The 25017-nt window shown below is 40.9% G+C and overlaps 1 protein-coding gene across 5 annotated transcripts in view; it reads right to left on the reverse strand.

Moving 5' to 3' along the window:
• Positions 1-25017, reverse strand: part of RAB6A (RAB6A, member RAS oncogene family) — a 66543-nt gene that overhangs the window by 15139 nt on the left and 26387 nt on the right. Inside the window, exons 2-7 of one of the 5 annotated variants that reach the window (XM_075140405.1) lie at positions 10308-10366; positions 5392-5445; positions 3906-4022; positions 3745-3850; positions 1765-1876; positions 489-582 (exon numbers count right to left, since the gene is read on the reverse strand). In XM_075140405.1, the coding sequence (XP_074996506.1) occupies positions 489-582; positions 1765-1876; positions 3745-3850; positions 3906-4022; positions 5392-5445; positions 10308-10366 (542 nt within the window). Of the gene's footprint in view, positions 1-488; positions 583-1764; positions 1877-3744; positions 3851-3905; positions 4023-5391; positions 5446-8048; positions 8235-10307; positions 10367-25017 lie in introns of all 5 variants that reach the window. The other 4 variants (XM_075140404.1, XM_075140403.1, XM_075140402.1 and 1 more) reach the window with 4 other exon arrangements.

The raw sequence follows: 25017 nt of genomic DNA on the forward strand, positions 1-25017 counted from the left end.
CTTCCAGTGCCTTTCAACAGAGTGGGAACACCAGTTTGCATTGTCTCACTGTACAGTGGAAGCATTTTAAGCTATCACATTCCTCCTTATCTGGTTTGCCCACATTCTTTCACTGAATCGATATCAGAACCAGCCCTCAGACCTGTGTTTTCCCAACTTTTTGGATCATGCTTTAATCCCTTCAATTTAAATACCAAATCTGGATCATCAAGAATCCAGGAAGGTAGGATTCTGTATCCACAAAGCTCCTTCAATAATTCCTCTTTTCTAAGGGGAAAGAAGTTCCAATTCATTTGCTGCAAGGTCAGGGATCCTTCTGATCCTCAACCAACAAATCACCTCTGAGATGTTGCTTGCTGTGTATGGACTACAAATGTCCCTCTGACACCCTTTGCAAAGGCTTCCCAACATCTAGGGAAGTCCTATTTCCGCAACGGTGCGCTAACAGAAGTAGCGTCAGGGCTGGTTGCAGCCAACACATTACTCACCTGTTTTACATTGTATCCTGCTTTTGCACTAGTTTCAATGAACATTACATTCAGCTCTTTGGCTTTTCTTTCTCCTTCCTCAATGGACACTTGTCTGAGGAAGATAACACAGAATTAGGAAAAAAACAGACAAACACCTTGAAAATTAAGATTTTCATCTTCAACCCAAGAAGGTGACTGCTTCATTACAGTTCTGCAAGCATTTAATATTTTTTTCCCTGCATACAGACGCCTGCGCATACTGAGCACGGTTGTGGACAAGTATCACCATTTCGTCCTATCAGATGGACTTTATGGCACACCTGGTTCCCAAAGTAGAACTCAGCTTTCCAGGGGAACAGCTAACTTGGCCAACTAGACTCGCCCAAATCCCTGTCCAGGAAGCTATGCTTTTATGTCTGAATAATCAGCAATCAATAGATTTCAATATCCAGTAACACTTGTCAACTTGCAGTCTACCAAACTATTTTAACAAAGGACCAAGCATAACCACTTCATATCAAATTAATTTTGTCTTGTTTTCCCCTGGCAAGGTGTCCCACCCATTAAGCGGTCTGCTACAGCAAAAACTGGGGAAAACTTTGGTTCAAGAACTGCCAAACAAAAATCATGAGGTATATGAAGGGCATATGTGTGCATGAACTATTCTTAATAGGATGTTAGAAATCTGAAGTAAGGGTCACAAGTGAAGCTATTCTGAGGAAACAGGGATTTCAATCAAATCCAGAATACTTCCCTCTCATGCTTTTGTTTTACCTCTGTGACTTTTTACTCATTTGTGTTAAGAATACCATAAACCCAGAATAAGCAGAGTACACAATGCAGCAAAAGCTGAAGATGCACAACTTCTAATAAAAATATTTAAGTTTGCCAACTTATAAAAACCCCTGAAGAGTTTTAAAAGGGAGGACTACTTGCACCTATCATTTTTATCTGAGCAAATCTATCAAGCATGAATATTTGTAACAACTTTAGCTTATTCATTCGCTGATGCAGGTTGTAGTTAACACTCCATTCTCTCCTGACATCTGAACAAACTGGTGACAGTTTCTCAATTCATTCACAGCACCGTGCTGGAAAATTGTGCTTAACCAAATGAAAGAAGTTTTAAAATTGAGATTTCTCTAGTCACAGCCATCTCCAGCATAGTTAAAACAAGCTTAAGCATTTTGGGGGAAAAAAAAATAAACAAGTGTTCTTATTTTAAAATAGCTGTCTAGGAGAAAACAGCAGCAGATTAAGAAAAGCATTTGAAAGATGATTTATTCCTCCATACCTCTTATCTGCTAGATCTGTTTTATTTCCCACCAGCATAATGATGACATCACTGCCCCTTTCCGTTCTGACATCATCAATCCATTTTGTTGTTTGCTGGAACGAGTTTACATCTAACAGAGAACAGTGGAGAGGATTATCACTGCAGGTATCCTTCACAGATCACTGATAAATACATCTGTAAGTCTCAAATAAAAGCTTCATATTCTCTGGAATTGGCATAATAGGGTGATGAAGAATCAGCAACTGAAACCCTAAGTCTCCCACACTGAAGTATATGAAAACTTTGGTATTAAAATGGACTATACTTCATTACAGGTGAATTCAAAGCCAGGGATTGAAGTGAGTTGATGTATAATTTGGTTTTGACAGCGTCTAATCACTGTGTTTTAGACTAGTTCCCTTTTTTCAGTTCAACATAAAACATTTTATATAGAGAATGGGGATTAACGTGATAGTGCATTCTACACTGCTCATGACTTGCACATCTACAGCAAGAGGTTCCTACAGTTTCATTGCTTCTCAAAAGTACTTAATACCAGCTATGCATTTTGTACAGCTTAATCACTTTTTACTTGCTAGGTTCAGGATTTTCTCTAGGAAATATCAGGGTTATACAACATACTAGCAACTCCTGTATCATTGAACAGCGAGTTCAAAATAGTTTCCAAATCATTTGCGTAGAGCCAGAAATACAAATTTAACTTATCCACAGACACTTTTTCTTAATGATACATCCTTAAAAGCTGCAAGATAAGAATTTTAGGAAGCTATCCTGATCTAATGAGACAGTACGTTGTCTGAAAAGTTGCATCCCATAAGGAAAAACGAGTTGTATGGAAGCTGCCATGGAGCTCAGCATTTGCCAGTTAGCTATACAAAGAGCATCAGAGTTGCCAAAGTAGTTTTCAGTACTTAAAAAAGGGGGGGCTCTGCGGCAGTTCTTGACACGTATTGATTTTTTTTAATGGCTTCTACTGCATAGTAATATATTGTATGCTAGACAATCAAGACTTGATCACTTGCCAGTGTCTTAATTCTTCTCTTTACTACTTGGTAATATTGAATTTGCTAGGTCAGTAAAAAAATTTAGAAGTTCACAGCTAACCTGTAATTTTAGCTCAAATGAAAGTGCTATTTTTAACAATTAAAGCTTTTATAGGTAAAGCCCTTATTCCTGCTGTAATCTTCTGTATTTATAAATCAAAGGACGAGCGCTTTTGCATTTGTATAGAATTAGACCATTGCTCTCAGTCAATTCCAGTTTAGAACTGAAAATGTCTGAAGGTTTAGTTCTCCTAGAACAAAATTTCTGTTCTTTCTAAATACAGAAAGCTACTAAGTTAGGGGTCTCTGGACTGAGGGGAGGGACAGAAGGAGAAGGGTTGAAAAAGCACTAATATTTTAGTTCACAAAAATGTACATACCTTAGTAAGAAATGAAAGAGCAGTTGTTAAAGGATAAGGGCTTAGTGGTAAGTTTTAGATATTGCAAAATATGAAAGTGACTGATTCAAATGAAAATGTGATGTTAATGCATTTCCCCCCCAGCCCATGCCCAGATTTTTTTTGAGGGGGAGGGCAAATGGAGTGAAGCAAGCTACAGCTATCAGTGCAAAGTCTCTAATTTAAGAATTCAGATATCTATGAACATGATTCAGGTGTTTGAGACCAAAAGTCATATGTGATATTATGATGAAAAAGCAGATGAAAGAGGGTAAAGTGCAACAAGACCAGCCAGGACTCAAGGTTTCAGGAGAATGCAACAGGAAAGGGTTACAACATGATGTCATTTGTAAGACAGTTTATACATTACAACAGCAGCGATCAGGTGGCTAGCTTAAAACTTGACTACAATAAAAGAAAACTTTTTTTTTCATGCCAGAATGAAGAACAAGCAGATGACTGTGATAGGACATGCAAAGCTAGGCTAGAGGATGAAAGGGGCAGAGTATTAGAAATGCAGAATTCCCCCCACTCACTTGTGATATCATAAACAACAACTGCAACAGTGGAGTCACGAATGTAGCTAGGAATCAAGCTCCTGAACCGTTCTTGACCTGCTGTGTCCCATAATTGCAACCGTACCTAACAAAATCAGTCAAACAAGCAAGAAAAATAAGAAAAAGGTCAAACCCAGTGCAATATACCTACTTGTGATATCGTAAACTACTACAGCAGCAGCAGAGTCACGGATGTAACTGGGAATGAGGCTACGGAAACGTTCCTGACCCGCAGTATCCCACAGCTGCAACCTGATCTGTGGGTGGGAGAAAATTAAAAAAGCCAAACTGCCACTAAAAATAAAAGAGTAAATAAATTTTACTTTTTGAAAAAAGCTAGATAAAAATTATAAACTCATGCAGGAGATGACTGGGGACTGGGAGCGGCAGCATACTGTCTCCTTTACAGCAATCTCTCCCAAGCGCTAGTAGTAGCCAAACTGGTATATTGCACTTATCTCGGCTTTCTGCTGTCTTTGCTTTTTAAAAAACGCTTCCCTTCCAAAAGGGGAGAAATAGAACTGCTCAGCTTTCAAACTGAGAGGACCAACAAGAAAATTATGGCAAATGTTCACCTGCAGTTCTGCCTACACGAGATTTTCATGCTCTGCTGCTATCCTTCCTCAGGACTCACACATGTAACCTCCAGCAGCCTGGAGGATGATTACTGGTGGAAGAATCAGACCACACACCATACTTCTAAAGGAAGAGCCTTCAGCTGCTGTCAAAGCACCAGAAAAGCTACTAATGTCAATTTTTCAAGGAGGATAAAATGCTAGTTATTACTCTGCATTTAAGCCTTAGCCACACTGCAAAGTAATATGCACACAGATGAGGCTGAATGTCTCTTACCATCAAGGTTCTGAAAGAAAAAGCAAGATATACTAAAAGCAACATGTATGGCAAGATGTGCAAGGGCCAGTTTTGCTATGGAAAGAACATCTCATCACTCAAGCACTTTCAATGCAATCACATTTATTGTGGGTTTATACAACACCATAAGCTTATGCAGCATTGCACAATTTGCTTTTGCAAACGGCTCAATGGCTGAATTTCTTAATTAAGAATCTGAGCTCATTTTAAACCACAGGCTTGCTTCCACAGAGGAGATTTCATTTCAGGAACTAGAACTGCATCAAGCTAAGAAACAGCTATCATTTGTGGATTACTATTGAACGCAACCTTCTTTTTAAACAAGTAATATTAAGAATATCAAGCTAGCCATTAACTGGCAACATTTGGCAATTTATATTTTATCTTTCTGTCTTGTGACTTCAAAAACTGAAGGGGTTAAGCGCGGTCCCCTTCTCCAAATTCCCACCATTATGCACCCCTCAAACTATCTGTATCATCCCTTTCTTCAAAGAGGCTGACACTAGAGTACCTTCTGCCGCTTGTAAAATGGCACTCATGAGCCCTCCACAGATTAGCCAAACGGTGATTTCCCATTTCCCCAAAGAGAGAAGGGAGCCGTCTCCACAGCACTTGTCAGTCTGGAAGCAGCTGGTAGATGAAGGCTCAGTCTGTACTTCCAAGTGATCTCAGAACTGTGGGCTGCACAATTACAACAGATGCTGATCCTCATTCCTACTGTACATGGAGAAGTGCAACAAAAATCTTACTCACTGTTCGATCCTCCAAATACATGGTTTTCGATAAGAAGTCAATGCCAATTGTTGCCTGTAAAAAAATGAAAAAACCGACATCTTTTAAATAAAACATCAGAACAACTGTAGTGATTTTCAGAGGAGCAAGCATTACTGCCACATCAGAATTCAGTACCTGTAGCACATCTGCAAGAAAAATATGCTGGTTTTCTTACTTTCAAGATATAGCTCTATAAGTAAGATTCAATAAGCAGTTTCCTTAATATCCATAACCAGAACAGTATCTTAAAGCACAAAAAGTTGTTAACCTTAACTTCAGTTTATGCATATTGACAGTTTAATCCATACAGTCATACGGGTACCAGCAAGGATTTTTATGCATATGACCTCAGTTAGCGTCCATCAGCTGCACCAGGATATCTGGGCACACTGTATTCTTCCTGACTGCCAAATATCTTAATGGATCTTGAAGTTAAGCCTTTTTCATTAAGGCTAAGGTGGACATCTTCACATCTGCTACAACGCAAGAGCGCGCGCACACACGGGCCCCAGCGATTACTAAAGCTCAGTTAATACTGAAGCTCACTGCAGCATAACTGCATCCAAGTTTCTAGACACTAGTGGGAGCTTCACATAGAACATCCTTGTATCTGTTTAAGAGAAAGAGCAAAGCGCTACTAAGCGCTATCAAGAGCTGCTTCTTAAATACAAGATCTTCATCCCATTTTTCAAGGCTGCAGTGAGGGTGAATCCAAGCTCTAGGAGTTCGTTTGCAGCAGGGACACACCCAAGTTGACCTGTTGGGGCTGTAAAGGCTGCCCTGGCTTCAGCAGGAGACTGAGCATCTCAAGCAGCTGCACTGCTCAGCAACATCAACGGAGCCTGGAAGACGTTCCAAACAAATCAGTTTAAAAAGAAAAAGAGAAGAAAAAAAAAACCAACAGATAAGAGGTAAGTCTCTCAGCTAGGGCAAAGAGGTTTGATACAACTTCTTCCTGCTCTCCCACACTGAAGCAGTAATTTCTAATGGAAAGTCTATTTTACTGTATATGCTCCATATTGTTAGACTGCTATTATGCCCTCATTATATATCCCCATAATTAATTCCTTGTATTCTGCCAGATATTTTACGTGGTAGGAATAAAGAATGGAGCCAGCCAGTCTGCTTGCAAGCAATACAGAAAAAAAACAGCTGCAAATGAATTAAATAAGCAGAACTGAACAGTCCAAACTGAATTTCCATTTGCAACTAAATATAACACATCAGAAAACAAAACTTCCTGGCTGGATCAGGATGGCAGTTTTGGAGTTCCAGAGATGCATACATGAAAAATAAATACTGGTGGATCCCAAGACGGCTACCCAGTGATTTTCACCTGTCATCAAGAACTGTGACATTACAGAGAGATGATATTGAAACTGTAAGGCGGAGATGAGAAGCCTCAAGAGACTAATGCAACAACACACTTCCCTCCTGCTTGTGTTTTCTATTGTTTTGGTAAAGGGTATTCCTTGGAAGATTGCCTCAAAGATGCTTCTATTTTCCCTCGTGTCTATCTGAATTCACTTTACAGTGGAAAAGCTACAAAACCCCTAAGATCTTGCACCATACATACAAGTCAGGATCCCATTCTGGCTGACAAACTGCTGGAGGCTCAGATTTTCTCTGCTCTCAGTAGGAGTTGGAACATCAACTGCAAAGCCCAAAACCTGCCTCAGCCTGTACTTCATGCCATCCCTCCCACACAGCTGCATGGCAGCAAGAGCTCTGAAGCTCACTCGCTGCCGTAAGAAGTCTCTGCATGCCTGGTGCAAGTGCCACACAGAAATGCATTGGGTCAGTGAGATTCCTGCACTTGAACGCTCATGGGAAATGCAACAGAAAGGCCAAGCACAAAACTTCTTTTAGATCTGGGCGATGAAAATATTCATGCTAATCATGTTGAGAAGAACATACGGCAGGTCTGTTACTTTCAAGCTGTGAAATGGCTCTTAACTTAAGCCCCCACAAGCTTTAAGAATTACATGGAATAACTTACAGCCAAACGTATTTGTCCACCTGTACTGTTCTGACCATATCACGATGATACAGAGAAGCAGCAGATGTCAAGGAGCTGATTCAGGGACTCTAGATCCCAGGCTTTTATTAAAATAGGTAACCTACAAAGAGGCATTTTGTCACAATTCTGACAGAAGGAGCAAAAAAGCTTGGGGGATCTTTAGAGATCAGTTGTAAAGAAGAGCTGTGCAATGTATGAGTAGAGGAAAAGTCTGCTTACCAATGGGAAAAATACATGGACATGAAACTAAGCTAATTACCGTAATTAAAGTGGAGGCAGGTTTAACGCGCTTGTTCCATGTGGTGCACAGCATTTCACAAGCAGGAACTAAGCATGCTCTGAAAATGATGCGAGGTTACTGGAAGTCCCAATTGCAAGTTTAAAGAAGACAAGCAGAACAAAAAAAGCTCGGGAGGGCCACACTATAGATGGGGCCATGTCTGAGAATGCTTTTTAATCCATCTGTCCTTACAACACTACTGTCTAATAAGAAACTGTTGTTACCCCATTTTATAGACTATACTCGCTGACACAGATTACCCAAGACTATGCAAGGAAGCCTGAGGCAAAGCAAGAACCTGAATCTTTCAAGTCACAGGCCAACGTTTCAACTCACCACTGTCCTCCCTCTCTCCTCCTCCAAGAGGCTGATGCTAAAGGGAAACGTGGCCTGTAATTCTTCTCTTGCATAACACATACAGAATCATCATGTTTGCCAACGTTGGTCTTTCATCATACATCAGATAAGGTGCCACAGAACAAGGAAGATCTTTCCCAGCATGTCCATGGAGAGGAACCACTCCTGGTAAAATATACACCACCAATGGCACAGTTTTATTTCAGGTGTTTGGGTTTCCTTGACACAGTACAGCGAGTTCTTGTCTGATTCACAAATGTCGCTTTCATGAAAACAGTTTATTAATAAGCTACAGGGGCAATGGCTGAATTCCTCTTATCTAGCAGCAAGCAAAAGAAAACTAGTGCACAGCACAGATTTTATTAAATGCCAGCTTTCTATTTTTACCAACTGAACACAAAGAACCTTGTTCAAATGGTAGGTCGTGGCAGCTTTCAGAAAACATGCATTCAAAATTTATCAGAAATGTCCAGAACAAGCAAATCATCCATCAGCTAACCTACAGCTAGTGTTAAGCACATACACGGTTTGATATGCATTATCATTCAAGTATTTGGCTTTAAGAGGTCTCTATATAATCCTGGGCATCGAGAAATTTATATTCTGGTTTGACACTAACATGTGGCATGATTTTGGTCAAATTACTGGAGCTTTTATGACTCGTTCTTTCTTCCAGCTATAGCAAAATAGGACATATCGCCCTACCTCAGTCATGCCTTCAGTAAAATAGAGGTCTTTGGATGAATTACACCATACCAAGTACTTTAACACCCAAAATACGCATGCATCAGTGATAGCTAAATTGAAGCTATCTTGTAAACCCTCAAAATTTCTTGCTGTTTTAAGTCCCACTCATTCATTTTGCAATCATTTAGTATATTATGTCAGACCAGCTTCCCACGGAGACAACTATATTATCATAAAGCACAGAGGGTCAAAACTCAAGAAAGAACTAGGACGCAAGCTCCATAGAGAAAAGGAGCAGACCTGAAAGAAAAATACTGTGGGAAAAAAACAGATTAAATAAAAGAACTGCATTCACATGTCCATGTAATTACAGCGGGTAGAATTTGAAAGGATGTTTGCTCCCTTGGGAGCAATGATGTGTACTCTAGCCCTCCTACACCATAGAAGCTTTGCTTCTCCCATAGTTAAGTGAGAACTTACATCTCATTCTACCCAACTTGCCTAGCAGCAGCAATGAGGAATTACTGAAGAGGGAGGAAGGAAATCATTAAGAGGTAAAGAGATTCAAAGGAGATACTTGGATAGACACTAAGTAACAAGAAAGTCACAGCGTTTTTCTTATTTTTTTCCCATTACCTCCTCCTCCCACCCCCCTAAAAAACCCTTCACATTCATCAGGGAACAGATTCTTCTCAGCTTAGTGTATTCAGAACATCACCAACTGTAACCAAGTCATGAAACATTCTGCTTGAAGATACGCTTTGTGAAACTAAAGTACTTTTATGGCTTGCCACCTTTTGAAGCTCATCCTAAATTCTGGGAGTGGGCAACAATGATTGCTCCCCCAGAATTTAGAAAAGTTAGCTTGCATCAACTTGAACTGATTTGTCACCAAACATGAAGTAGTGAGGGGGCTACAGGACCGACTGGAATAAAAGACAACCACTGCTTCAGCCCCAACATTGCCAACCCCAATCTTGTTCAAATAATAAATAAATAAGCATAAATAAGCAGTCACAGGATGGGGACGTGTACAACAACCAGTTTTGAAGTCTCTGTTCCAGCAGACAGCATAAAATAGTGTCCTAAAACACACCCAGTCCTACAGTCCACTGCTTTCTGCTCCACAAGTCCGTGTTCACCCCACTGCAGAATCTCTCGCTGCTCAGCTTGCTTCTTTTTTAAGAGAGCCAGGTGCCTGTTACATTTTCCCCACAGAGGCATTAGATCTGTGATGATCTGGTGGCAAATGGTGAAAAAAAAAAAAACTGGTAGAGTTAACAACTGCTATTACTTGGGTATACCCAAGAAGTCTATCCTTTCGAACCACAACTTACCCTGCTGCAAGTAGCAGATAAGCTACTCAAGCAGAATCCAACGCTGAAATGCCATTCTGAAAAGCTATTAAAATACAAAGCTTAAAGATTTTTACAGTTAAGAATTTGGTCAGTGTACCAACTCTTATCCACTGCAATCAAACAGATTCTTCCTGCAATAGGAGACACAGCAACAGAGGGGCCTTACAGAAGACAGTAATATGGATTAATTTACCTGGTAGGTGTTGTCAAAGCTGTCATACATGAACCTGGTGATCAAGGAAGTCTTCCCCACTAGAAGAAGAAAAAAAACAAAACAAAACACACATTCAAGGAACAATTTCAGTGCAAGTTTTAAACAAGTGATTCAAAAATGGTTTCAGGAGGAGTTTTACTTTGAGTCCAATAGATCCATACTGTGCAATTAAACCTCCTACAATCAAAAGAGCAGTTACTTGACTTTACAATTGCAAAGTCACTAGTAGACACATTTTTTTCTGAAAAAGGGTGGCTCCTGTATCATTCCTGAGCATCAGCTTTACTCTTAAACATTCGTGATTCCAGAGAAAAATTGAAATAATTTGACCGTTCCAGATTCTACTAAGTCATTCAGAAATTTTAGTTGAACTAAATGAACAAATATAATAGGTCTGATAACCCCTACAACAAATTATTATAAACAAGACAGCTCTTCTCGCTCATAAAACAAGGTAGCTGTGTCGCTTTCAAATACATCTCGTTGCGCATCTCCTCAATATCACACTCTCCACATTTGTCACACAAATGGCAGTCCCTGCTGTAGTATCACAGTAGCATAAGAGAAGATTGAAAAGCATCATTGTTGAGAGGCTTGTTTACCATCTGCCCACAATGCCTGCAGTCCTTATCACTCCATTAACTTCACCCTTCCTTTGACAACATATTCTCTACACCTTTTTGTATAAGCAGGTTCCTATGCTGTTAAAAATGCCATTATCCACCCCAGTGATGGCTGCAGCTCGTGACCGGTGTATTTGCTCGGCTGTTCAGCACTAGGAAGTCAGTCGGCACTGCAAGCAGAAGGTGTCACTGCAGCATGTGCAGGCACACCGGATAGTCACAGAGACACAGGCGAAGCCTTTTTCATGCAGCCATTTGTGATGCTGCAGCTCCTCTGTAACTGCGACTCAGCTTAGTCAGGCTAAATCAAACACTGTGTCAAGATCCTCATTTCATAACCGAGATCAACATAAACTGTGTGTATTGTAACATTCCAGCCAGGTATCGGACTACCCTGTAATCTCATTTTCCTTAAAAGACAAGTAATATGAGGTTCATTTTAAAACAATCATTGTCACAACAGTTACTTTCTACTCCCGTAAGACCAAGGATACAGCTGAGCTGGGACAAAGCCTAACTTACACTCAACAGACATCTTTTTCCTGCTCCATGCCATCTTCACCTGGAGGGGACCACCAAGATATGCAGGAACTGGAACATGTCAGCCTGCCTCATTTCTATATGTTTAAATACTTTTAATTGTAGGCAAATTATTTAGGAAACAACTGAAGTTACTCAAGAATATATCACCTCCAGTTGTTTCTTCTGACATCCTTGCAGCCGGCATTTGCCATCTCCCACTGGCAGGGAAGAAGAGCTGTATGACTTACGTTAGCCAAACATTGCAGGTACAGACAAAAGGCAGATGCGCACAAGCCAAAGCTTGTTTTGTGTTCTTCAAATAAGCTTCCAGAGATGTTAGTTCTCTGCAAGGGCGACCATCCAGACAGTAGGGGAATTTAACCCAAGACTTTTTTGGGGGGTGGGGAGGTGGGGTGGTGTTTTGGGGGGGCTTTCTGGTTTTTGGGGGGTTTTTAAATCTTAGTATAAAACTTTTAACAAAATCTCCAGTATCGTACTTAAGCAGCATTTTAATCCATCTGCAAACTTCAGTTAACTCTGTAGAAGTGCTAAACTAACAGGAATCCAGTAGACAGCCTTTGAGAAAAAAGATTTTCCCAAGTCAAAATCTGAATTCCTGTGTGAATTTTTAACATATTCTGCTCCATAGGCAAAATCAGGTTTCCCACAAAGTTAAAAAGCTGCCTTCGCAAAGGTAGAGCAAACATTCCCTTCGGCGAGTAGGTTTTTGGAAGCAACGCATCTCAGATGGGCAGGATTCCTGAATCCCTTACTTAAGTTTGTCCCAGGGCCCCAGAGATGCATTGAACAACAGCACAAGCTGGTGCAGGACAAACAGCCACGGGCTGTGAGAGGAGGAGGGTTTCACTCCAGACCCAGCAACAGCAACAATTCTCAAGGGACAGAGATGAGCAAATCCAATACCTTCCCACTGCAGCACACACTATAAATCCCAGTAATGGGTTTGCGGCACCACAAACAAGCTGGTTTTTCCACACATGGCCACTTACACAAACAGTCAAATTTAATTCTTTAGAGGTACAAGGGGATGTAATCAAATCCATGAAATAATACCCTACCTTCACTCATTTCACAAAGAGAGGGGAAAAAATAAGGTGCCACTTTGCTTGCTTAAATTTAAATATCTGCTTCAACCAACATTTGGATAGAGTGCCTTAATGCACTTCAGTTCTAACACATTTCTTCTCCGAACAGACCAAGGTTTTCTTTACACAGTATGTCAACAGGCACCAGATAAAGTTAGTGTTAATACCAACTGCTTACAGTTTTAATTCCACCATGACTACTGAGGCATCACCATTTCTCCTTTAAAAAAGAAAACTTGCTTTAAAAATCCTGGCAGAAGCCAAAGCCCACAATTCCCACTGTATCTATAATTAAAAGGAAAAGTCAGTGAATCTTCTCTTCAGAAATTCACAAGTTTAGATTATATAAACAGACACCTTGTCCAGAGGGTTACAGGCTTTAAATATTCCCTCTTTAAAAGAGCCACTCCTAATACTTAACACCATCTCACCTCTCCCCAGCCTCCCCACACACACCACCCTGCCTGCTGATGGCAGAAGCTATCCCCAGCCCTACAAAAAATAGCCGGATGAATCACCTTAGGATTCATATACCATCTGTTGCACACTGAAGTGATGTGGAGGCATATGCTGATTCTCCTGTGGAAGCCGTGCTGCTATAAGCCCTGTTCAGAGAGCTTGAACAGAGAGCGAAAACACACAGAAATTAATCTATTGTCAATTACGTTGATCACACTTCTCCCATACAGAGGCACAGTACAGGCCCCTGGGCTAGTCACAGCTAAAGCACTGTCACACGTGATTTTGTGGCTACACCGAGCACTTCAACATGCTAACTGTATTTATGACGGACCTAATACAACAGTTACAAACTAAATTCCCAGTAAGGATAATCCCTTACGAAGGGAGACCCCATCGTGCAGCTAGCACACCACAACCTGCAGAAATAGCTGGTCTTTTTCCCCTCCCTTGGCAGAGCAACAAGGAAGGGCCATTGAGCCACAGTTCAGCATTCGCTTTTGAAGTCGAGCCCCTGGACTCTTGGACATGTTTTATTTTTACATCAGTTTTTATTCGGAACGTCACAACGGAGTGTTAAGCCCCTATGCATGGCTTTAAATATAACAGTAATAAAGAACATTGCCAAAAAAAGAGCCAATTTACTGACTGAGGATCAGGAGAGTTTGAATCCCACTGTGACATATTTTCACTTACTTTCTATTCCGTTTTGCTGGCTGTATGTTTATCGAATTCACAGAAGGCATTAATTTGGGAGTGACTGCAAGCAAGAGGACAGAATCGGAATTCAAAATAATCTTGAAAAATGCAGAAGTGACCTCAAGAGGAAAATGAAGCTCAGCAGGGAGAAGTAGCACAAGCTAATACAACACAGACAAGAACAACTGGCTGCTTAAAATAGATTGCAAACAACTGGGTAAGAAATCTGGGGGCTATAACCAAAGGAAGCAGGTAAGACAGTCAAGACTTCAGTCTTGTTTCATTAAGCAGTTTTTTTTAAATCTACAAGGTTAATTTAATCTCTTGGAAAAATTTCAACACACAAATATGTCCAGGGCAGCATTAGTCAGCGACGTGGTAATATACAACATCTTTTAGGCCAAAATATTTCTGGTATGCTGCTGGGACACACAAAAAAAAGTTAACATTACCCTTGGAGGAATAAAGGTGGGGGAAGAAATGCTGCAAATGGGGTTTTACCACAGTGCACAGCTTTGGCTGGAGCAGCGAGGGGGATTCTGCCGGACACACTGACAGCAAAAAACTCCAACAATTCAGGAGCTGAGGAAGAGCTTTTTGGCAAGAAAAAAAGGCAGCTTGCATAGTTTACCAGAACAACTGAAATGTGATGGACAGCAGAGGAGTAACTTAGTGATAAGGAAAGGTGGTCTCCAGCCTCTTTCCTTTCTGTAGATCAAGATCTAACAGCTGAAAGCCAAGTCCAAACAAAGTCCTACCAGAAAAGGCATGCAATTTTAAAAGTGAGGGTAATTAAACTCTGAAATAACCTTTTCAGCTGGGCAGCTGATTCTCCTCCGTTCCTTGGCACGCAGAGTTGTCAGATGTTATTCCAGTGTAGGAACCTACATGCAAGGCATCCGAGAATTTTCTGAACCAGAAGGAAGCTAAGAAAATTAGTGATTAAACAAAGAAACCATTTGTTCCAACACTGCACCTGAGCACCAATTTTGGAAACTCTTCTGTTGTTAAGTGGCTGAACAACAGGAGCAGCATGGGTTTCATTAGATGAGTTTTCTGCTCCTTCAAGCTTTTGACCCAATGAAAAAGTAGTCCGCATTAACCAGCCCCTAATCACACAGCTGTGGCTCAGGCACCATTGCTTAAGTGCACAGATTATCAGTGTACACTCCTGGATGGGACGGCAACCAGCTCCAACAGGAATTTTTAAGCTCGTACTACCTGACTTGCTCAGATGGTTTTCTTCAGCTATACCAGCTCTGGAAGAATCTGGACCTAGAGATCACTGGTGGCTCCCACACTGAACTAGCTACTCACCAGCTGCAACTGTACTCGCCCTCCTAACCATCAAACCTGAACAGCACACGTTAACGCACACTGCAGAGCCTGCGTGGTGCTTTTTTCTGGGAGGCTGGGGGAAGAGTAGCGACAGAAGTGTTTTGCTGTACAAGGCAGTAAGTGGAAGCATTCATCCGCATTAATTCTGATAAGCTACAATGTTTTAATATGTTATGGGACAGAAAGAAGTAGGCTGTTCTGATATGTAAAACAGGAAACTCCTAAAAGGAAAGGTTTGATCACTGGTTCAGCACAGAAACAAGTAGATGCCCAGGTACTAACACCCTCCTAAATCAGCAACTGAATCAGTGGCAGCAAACAGCAAAGTATCCAAGACACATAACTGAGTTAAAAGATGGTAACTTGTGAAGCTCCTATCAGCGAAATTGCCATTAACTATGAGGGCCCAAATTCAAAGCCTTCAACAGCTAATTGAGTCAACCTGATCAATACTTTGTCTGGAAGCCTTGAGCCACTGCCTAGCACTTATTTCAGAAAGAGCATTCATCTGCAAGATGAAATCAATACGCTAATCTCATCGTTCCAGCAACTTTGATCTGACAGCAGTGACTGGAGAGATTTCAAGGTCGTTCATCTGATTCTTGAAGACTGCCTTGTCCCGCTTCTGGGGCCTTGCGTGCTGGAGATTTGTATGTCCAACGCCAACCACCACTAATGACATTGATTAATAGTGCGTACCAACAACTCCTCTGCACCAGTGCGTGCAGAATACGTGCAACCAACTACCGGTGGCAGCACTACAAGCAGCACTCCATGCTGTGTGCTTAACGAGTCACTGGGGAGACTCTCACAAGAGCCAGGGATGGAGGAGACCCATTAGATAACACAAATCATCTCCCTGCCAGCATGGGATTAGAAGGTCATTTGTTGCCAGGCAGAGTCTGCAAAGGGCTCAGGCAACAGTCAAGAGTGACCTACAAAGGAAAAGTAATTGGGATTGTGCCACTTCTACTGTATGATGTACGAGAAGAGGGAGGAGGGCCTTACCTCCCCATTTCATTTTCTTAGGCACGTGCTTGCCTCTCATATTAGAGATTCACATCTTGTCCAAGGATTCTTCCAGAAAAGTCATACTTAAATCTCCAAGTTCAAGCGAGTTGTTGTTTAGCACTTTCAAAGCATCAGTCATAAAAAATAAACCAAGATACATCCACAAAGTAAAATAATCTTAAAAATAATCAATCTATCCAGCCTTTTCATTGTAAAGCTAAAAAATTCCACTTGAACTCTCCCAGTTCTCAGAGGCAGACTTGGTTAACAGAGACTTACTAAAAGCCTAAGTTAAAGAGAGGAAGATGAAGAAAGCCGCCTCATCACACATCCAGATAAATCACAGTGTAATTCCAAAATTTCACTTGCCCTTTGCAAGATTTGGTTGAAGGATAAATCCCAGTGACACTACAACTTTCTTTCACAGATAAGCTCACCTCAAAATCTTCACTGGAAGCATAACACAGCTAATCCAGCAATAAATGAGGTGCTGACAAGAAACAGTATTTCTTACCAATAAGTCAAACTCTGTTCTGCCCTCAAGTCTCAAAACAGATGACCCGCTACCACTCGAGGAGTCCTGTTGAAAGTTACAGCTCCAAGATCTTCCGACTACCGGCCTCACATCAAGTTTCACGCTCAGATTTGTTGCTACTTGAGACCCAATGCCTAAAAGAGTTGCTGAAACTCAAAGATTTAATGCTGAGGATCAGAGAACTTGCTAGTCCAGATCTGGAAAAAACAACCTAAGGCAACAAGAGGAAAAAGCATTGCTAAGAACAATATACTGAATTATGAATGCATGAAAACCATTTTTAGATTTTTATTTAAAAAGAAGCCCCAAAAAGATGATGCTCATAGTTGACTTAAAATGATCTGTGTGAGCCAGTAATCAAGAAGAGTATTTTTAGGTATGTCAGTCTGAGCTCTTAAAACAGAAATGCTGTAATAAAGTGATTAAAGCAGCTTCTTTAAAAAAAAATCCTCCTCTGCTCCTCACTGTCAAGCTATGGCAATTTCACCCGGTTCCCCGAAAGCGAGAAACAAAACTCATTCATTATCCCGAAGACACTGACAGAGCCAGCAGACTGCATTCATCTAACAAATTCTCAGTAAGTTTATCCATAGTCGCAGCTGAGGAACTCTGAGGATGGCATCAAGTCTAGTCACAGAGAGCGGAGGTAAAAGGCAGAGTTGATGTGGTCTCGCCTCCTTGGTCTAATTAAAGAATTTTTTACCCTGAAGTTTTTTTTTTTCCCATTGATTCCACTTCTGCTCTATTGTCAAACCTCTTCTATTCTGCCATTTTTTTCCTGATGCAAGACACCAGATGAGATCAAACCAAAGGACCACCTGAGCCAATACTCCGCATTTTTAAGACTCTAATAAATCAAAAGGGGAAAAAAAAACCAAACAGGGAAAAAAACACAGAAGAAAGAGCGTGCAAAGAATAAATCTTCTTGAAATCCATCCATGGCTCTACCCTCTGTAGGTAGCTTTGTTCACAACTAGAATTATGGAATCTGGTAAAAAAATGTTATTTTTAATTTTAAAAAGTATGGCTATAAATATTTTAAATTTTTTTTTAGAGCAAAGGGCAATATTAAATGCACATTTATCAGACATTTTGAAAGCATGTTTTGGCTACGCAGGATAAAGCTGGCTGAAGGATGCCCTCCCAGCCTGGTTCCTGAAATGGAACGGCTGCCCCCATTGATTCCAGGCAATAAGAACATTTTGTACTGTTAACACTACAAAAATTGTGCAAGTGGCTTTCATACTACTTCAGTGGTTCCTGCATGATACCAAAGCAGCAATGGCTTCTTTATGTACAAACAAAATGGTTCACATAGCCTCTTTTAAGATAATTTATTCCCAGCCTAGTTAAAGATCTAGGTTATAAATTACTCTTGTCCTTTTAAACAGATTTGCTTCTTTAAGAAGGAATTTAAGATTCTGTTTAGAAAGTTAATGTAAAATATGCAGAGAATTACAGGGAAACAAACAAGACTCAGAAAAACAAGGAACAGTTTTGTTTTGTTTTAAACAATTTTAGTAATTAAAGAGATGTTGCATCATTTTCTACTCTAAGTATATTTTATTTCATTCATCCCGGAGAACAGAGGCAACTCACCTTGATCTTAATTGATTATATTTTTCATATCCATTTGAAATAGAACAAACAATGGACTAAAGCCTGCAGCCTAGATCAAACACACAAAGATCAGCAAAGGAAACTGAAGTACCTACAGTCAATCCATCAGCTTCAGATCAAGTTAGGCATAGGGAGCCCTGAGCAAGGAGCATACTCTGAATAAAAGTCCATTTGATACACTTCCAGCACTTTTGTCACTTCTATTTTAGTTGCAACTTCTCTGACAAAGGAAATTTGCAGCCACATTGCTCTACACAGGAACTATGGGCCAGTGAAGATCTGCAGATAACCTGCTAATGCAAAACATCAATATTTATATATTTCTTTGGCAGTTCAGTAGACATTTTGGTCCATCATAAGGATACTTCTAAAATGCAAAAAAATAAGTCAAAAGTCCTTCAAGAACTTAAAAGCAGGTTCTACAGGCTGCAGACGACTGAACTCCACAAGTCAGAGTCCTCTGTGCATGGCAAATGGTAGGCAGCAGCACAGGAAACCAACTGTTGCTTTGCAAACGACAGATCATCACCCAGTGAAAAACAGCAGCAGAAAGATGCTGCTGGCAGCGGCCAGCAGTTCGTACACAGTTGTGGGGGGAAAGGACAGACAACAGAGCAACCAATTCAGAAAGGGGTTTTTGGCAGTTTATTTGTGTAGGTTTTATGGCATCCTACCTCGAAAAGTAATTCTAGAAAGGCAGACACAATCAATAACAATGTCAAACAACTGTAGTTGACTTTTTTAGGCCAATGAATCCCTGCCAATCCTTAATTTCTTTTCAGGTCACCACCCACAACAAAGCCTTTTTTTCTCCTTTAATTAAAAGCACTATTGAAAACTGTTTGATACAGTCCTGGATCAATTACTTTGACCTCAGGGACTGCCGGTAGTCTCTAGCTCTCAATTTGAGAGTCATTGGCGTGTACCCACAAAGCAGAGTACCTAAGTTAGCTTACTGCTTCTGGCATACACATCTTACACCTTGCACGTTGCTAGCACAGCTGTATCAGTCCACAAATCTGTAAGACACACTGCCATGTTTGTATCATGCTATTCAATAATTCCAGGGACGTGAACTACACTCATCAAAATCTGCAGTTACAAGTCTGCAAAAAGGCATGAAACCAGCACCATAGTGTCTACAAGGGAGCAGGTATATGGCAATGGGTTCTTTTTGATTCAAGTTCAAAGGAAGCAGAAGAATACGGAATAACTGTCCCCTTAGAGTGTTATTTCGTACAAAATATCTCCGTTCAGTAGCCTCTTACAACTGGAGATGAGGAAAGAAGAAAACTCAAGCTGCCATCAACAACACCCTGCTCTGACACCTCCTGTCTTCCTCCCCAAATTAAAACAGAGCAACAGATCAAGACAGTAAAACACAGGCAAACACATGCTAAAATTCACTAGCGTAAGGTCCATCAGGATTTTCTCTAACTCCACCATCTCCTCCTTCCTCATCTTTGAAAAGATGCATCACCCTTCCCAGCTGAAGGTCTCACCCTTGCGCATTTTTCACACCTGCCCTTGTGGGCTCCAGCACTGGCACAGACATTTCATATCCTATTTGGCTGTGACAGCTTGAACTGACTGGGCATTATTTCTTATCAGAAGTTTTAAGACAGATGAGTCCCCAGGGACTCCCAGTGGAGGATTCACACAGTCCAATTTCATTCCCGTAGCAGCCTGTCCAGCTTAGTGAACTACAGGGAACATGCTTTGCATTTTCGTATTTTCTATTTACGTTTGTGAGTCACCAGTTGACAAAGCAGTAAGAAATAACTGACCACAGCCATCACCATGTTCAAAGACTATTTATATAAGAAGCAATTAAAATTAATAACTCTACAGAAACTAATCAACTGGATAACACATCAGACTTTCAGAAGCCCAAGGTAATCCTGAAGCGTATCAACTATTTTTTTTTTCCATCCCAGGCTATAGTATTGGACATTACATAGAATCTTAACATCTTTACTAACCTTGAAGTCTCAAATCCATAGTGTGAAGTAATATCAGTGCTCAATCCTCTGGCTCAGGTTAAGATGTGCTGCTCATTATCTAGCTCCCTGTTCACGTAAGATCCTGGGAGGAGGACTGATCCTTTTAAAAATTAACTTCTTTTTTTAAACACACATTTTAACACCTTCCCAGATGAACAGTAATAGCATTGCCCCAGTTAAGAAAACCAAGAGCAAGGGCTCTACACAAAATGGTGATGAATTTAATGAGATACAGCATCTGACCAACGAACCCGCGAAAGGACCAACATGATAACTGGCCTCAGAAACACACCCTTTCACCTCCCCTCTATACAGAGCCCCGAGTATTTTAAAGTACTGAAAGATACTGAACAGAAGTTACTTCTTTTCTCATTGTAAATTTGACTTTCTTAGTCCTTACAAAGATTCTATCCAAACTGGACTTCTCAAGGCAGCTTGAGACAGTTTTGTTACAGCTGAGCATCTGCTTCAGGTGCAAAGATAAGTTTTACTCATTATTACAATTAAGGGAGAAACAGCATGGCCAGAATGTTTGCTGCTGAGGAAGTTTGCATTTGCATTTTACCATGTAATAATCAAGTGCCTTGAACTTCGGTCAACTCTTTGTGATGGGAGAATTTCCAAACAAAATCTTTTAAAGCCTCAATATCTCAGCAGTTCTCAGCAACCTCACAAACCAGAAACTGTGACATCAGCCTTTTAGCTCACTAGACAGCCTTCAGCACTCCGGTGTTAAAAAAAGCCTGCATTTAACAAACTAGAACAGACCATAAGCTAGGTATACAAGCCTAGATGGATGGTAGGAAGTATGCATGAATATTTATGACTGTCTGGTGCAGAACAGCAGGAAGGGAAGCAACAGAGTCGAGTGAACTAGCGTGATATAACAAGGAATGACACCTACCTAGCAGATGAGCACACATAAAGCTATTATGTGAATGGCTGATATCATCTGCAGCTTATTCTCACATGCTACAATAACAGGGACACAAAGAAAAGAAGCAAGTCCGTTTTCACAGTAGCACCATTTTAAACACTAAGTATATGAAAAAAAGATACAACGATCCTGCATTTCACACGCGTTGCTCTTCCTCAATGCTTTTCCTTTCAGAGACAGAGAGCATAATATGATTTTCCTAAAGGATTCTAAAGAGTTACGGCAAAAATATCTACTATATGTATTTTTGTTATACAGGAAATCAGTGAAACTTGCAGCTCCTTAAGTCTCAGTAAAACGTCTTCAAACAGTAGACCCCACTAAAGCTATTTGTCACTCAGGAGGCAAAGATTCAACTCTTCTCCCTCGCCATAGCCAAAGATTAGTTTTTTAATGGCTTCTAATAGAAATTGATAAATACACATTTCAAGCAATGCCCAAAATTATGCAAGTTTCACAAGCATTTGAGACCTTGCTGGAAGACATGCCCTTGCTACTGAGAAGCAAATAGGAAATATAACTTTGTCACAACCCAGATGTCATCAGAGCAAAGGCGTTTTTGTTCCAGTGAATCTCTCCAGGCAATAACCCACACAAACAAGAGTTTTCATGCCTGCTGCCTGGCCGGCTGCTCTTTCCTGTCAAGTATTTCCATAATTTACAAAAAGGGACCAATTACTCCCTTATCTACAACAACCCGTAATCAAATGATTAACACTTCAGTAACTGCCTTATAAAAAAAGATTACTATGAAAATACATGTTAGTCTGAAAAGCTCATTAACATTAATTTTCATTCAGTCTTTTCTTTGAGAACCTCAGAAGAGCACGTACTTAGAGCTGTTTTCCTAACAGAAGTGATGAGGCCCAGCTTGTGCCACAATACTTCACCCAAGACAGAAGGAAATTGAGATTGATGCACTTTTCTGACCTAGAAAGTATTTTTTCCCAGGGTCTTGCTAACATGCCCAGCAAGGCCTGTAACATTTGCACTGGTGTTACGCAGAAGCTTAAGTAACACCCATTCTTCCAACCCAGCTTCTTTTATTCCTGCCGAGGAAACCACCAGCTCTGGTTCAACAAGCTCAGACTTCCAACTAGAAAGGATCCTGCCTCAATAGTAAAACTTGATCTTTGATAGCCAGGTTGTCCCTGACAATATATATTTAATTTTTGGCCCACTGAATAGGAACAAAATTCTTATTCGCTAGTTAAAGCCCTGCAGGTAGCAGATTATTTATGCTCGCACACGGCCGCTTGCTTTAGGTTCTTTATTCAGAGGGATAGATGGGTGGAACCAAGGACTGAAAAGCTGCCCTGGCTAGCAACTGTCTTCCGGAAGGAATCTGCAATAGATTTTGGCATAAGTATTAAATTTTCAGGAGTACCATGCTCCATGAGCAAGTTGTCCTTCCAGTTAAGTCTGCCACAAGACAATTTGGGGCAGATTTGAGAGGTTCTGCATCTGTATTAATTGAAGTATTAGTTTGTATCAAGTTTCTGCTCCAGATTTTTTTTTTTTTACTCTCTAATATTACTATAGGAGATACACAGGAAACATCAGCTCTGTGAAACTACACTCCTGTCGTGGTTTCACCCCAGCCGGCAACTAAGCACCCCACAGATGCTCACTCGCTCCCCCCGGTGGGTTAGGGGAGAAAATCGGAAGAGTAAAAGTGAGAAAACTCGTGGGTTGAGATAAAGACAGTTTAATAGGTAAAGCAAAAGCCACGCACGCAAGCAAAGCAAACCAAGGAATTCATTCACTGCTTCCCACCGGCAGGCAGGTGTTCAGCCATCTCCAGGAAAGCAGGGCTCCATCACGCCTAACGGGTACTTATAACGGGTTCGGCCATCACTCCGAACGTCCCCCCCTTCCTCCTTCTTCCCCCAGCTCTATATGCTGAGCACGACGTCGTATGGTATGGGATACCCCTTTGGTCAGTTGGGGTCAGCTGTCCCGGCCGTGTCCCCTCCCAACTTTTGTGCATCCCCAGCCTCCTCGCTGGTGGAGTGGGGTGAGGAGCAGAAAAGGCCTTGACTGTGTGTAAGCACTGCTCAGCAGGTACGAAAACATCCCTGTGTTATCAACACTGTTGTCAGGACAAATCCAAACCACAGCCCCATACTAGCTACTGTGAAGAAAATGAACGCTACCCCAGCCAAAACCAGCACAACTCCCAATCTTGTTTTTAAGTAAAAGTCAATACAATCCAATGCAGAGAAACTTTGCAGAACCTGAAAATTTATTCTCTCTCTCCAAAAGAAAGAGGAGAAGCTTTCCAAAACCTAGCAGTTCAAGATTGGTTCATGTCTTAAATTTGAAGTTCTCAGCCTTACTTTAGGTTAGCTAAACATCTGGACAGACACACACTTGGGATTAAACCTAGCTGAACACTGTTAATATCTTAGTCTCTGTAACACGGAATGCATAGCTAGTCAGTGAAAGCTATTAAAAAAATGCTCTCTTCTTCCTTAAATGAAAAAGTTTTCCTTTTATTCCTATTCTTGCACTATAAATTTTCCCAGTCTAATTCCCATTGTACACTATTTCAATTTTCTGCACATATCCAGCAAAAGAGTTATCGCAGAATTGTTTGGATTGGAAGGGACTTTTAAAGATCATGTTGTCCAACCCCCCTTCCACGGGCAGGGACATCTTGCACTAGATGTTGGTTAGTACCAACGTTGTTGTTTTCCATTCTAAAAATCTCAAGTTAGACTTCCTTTCCCCAAGGGAACCTGCTCTCAATGCTGAGAAAAAAAGCTCAGAGGGGAACTATGAACAGTATCATTTCTGCCACTCAAAAAGATGCAAGCGGACACACCGACAAGTGGAAAAGCCCCTTGTTCTGTTGGGAGAGGTCTTATGGTCACATCTCAGGAGAAGATTCCACCTTCCACTTTGACAGCTGAACTGGCTCACTGTTATATTTTAACAGTTTAGCATCTTCAGGTTCCTCAAATCTTCACCACACCCTTTTAAAGAAGCGTATGTTCCAAGTATTTTGTGTCCTGAACTAGGCTCTGCTGATCAAGATCATCTACAAACACCTCTGGAAGACTTTTGGGGGAGTGTGGGCCAGGAAAGACGTGAAAAATACTGTCCTTGCAACTGCCTGTTGAGCCTCTTTCTTGACTTCAGGCTGCAGCGGGGGGACATAGACCCTGGCAAATGCTCGTTCACAGACCGTCTCTGTAACAGGGAGGGAACAGACAACAGGAAACACTCAGGAGAACACCCTCAATGTCACAAGGCAGAGCCCAAAATATTAAAAGCTATATTTATATTTATAAAAGCTAATTTTGTTTTTATATTTATTAAAAGCTAATATTTATATTTTATAAAAATATAAAAATGGTACTGTATTAAAAACTAACAGTCTCCCTATACAAGTCAGAAGAACCTGCCTAGCTCTCCTGAACACTAAACGCTGGTCCTTCTGGCACCAGGGTCCTTTTGCACACCTGCCAGAACATCCTCATTATGATCTTCGCTAATTGCTTTCAAGCAGCACACCCCAAATCTTGCTTCTGGTAGCCTCAGTGTCCATAACACCGCAGCTCCTGAAAAACTGCATGTGCTACCCAATATAATCACATGATGCACTCTGAAGTAATGTTAAGCCTATGCTAAATCTCACATACGCATTCTCCAGGGACAGAAAATGGACAAGAAATTGCCTCTAACAAGCAGAGTAACAATTCTCCCAAAGGATCCTACCTTTTATGCAACCATTCCACCAAGATCCAAATGCCACACTATGAAAAAAAACAAAGGAGTTTTACGGCTGACAGCTAGGTATTGAAGGATGACTGGATAAAAGCCTGCTGTGC

Source organism: Calonectris borealis, chromosome 1 (assembly GCF_964195595.1).
Source record: "Calonectris borealis chromosome 1, bCalBor7.hap1.2, whole genome shotgun sequence".
In the NCBI taxonomy this organism is placed as follows: domain Eukaryota; kingdom Metazoa; phylum Chordata; class Aves; order Procellariiformes; family Procellariidae; genus Calonectris; species Calonectris borealis.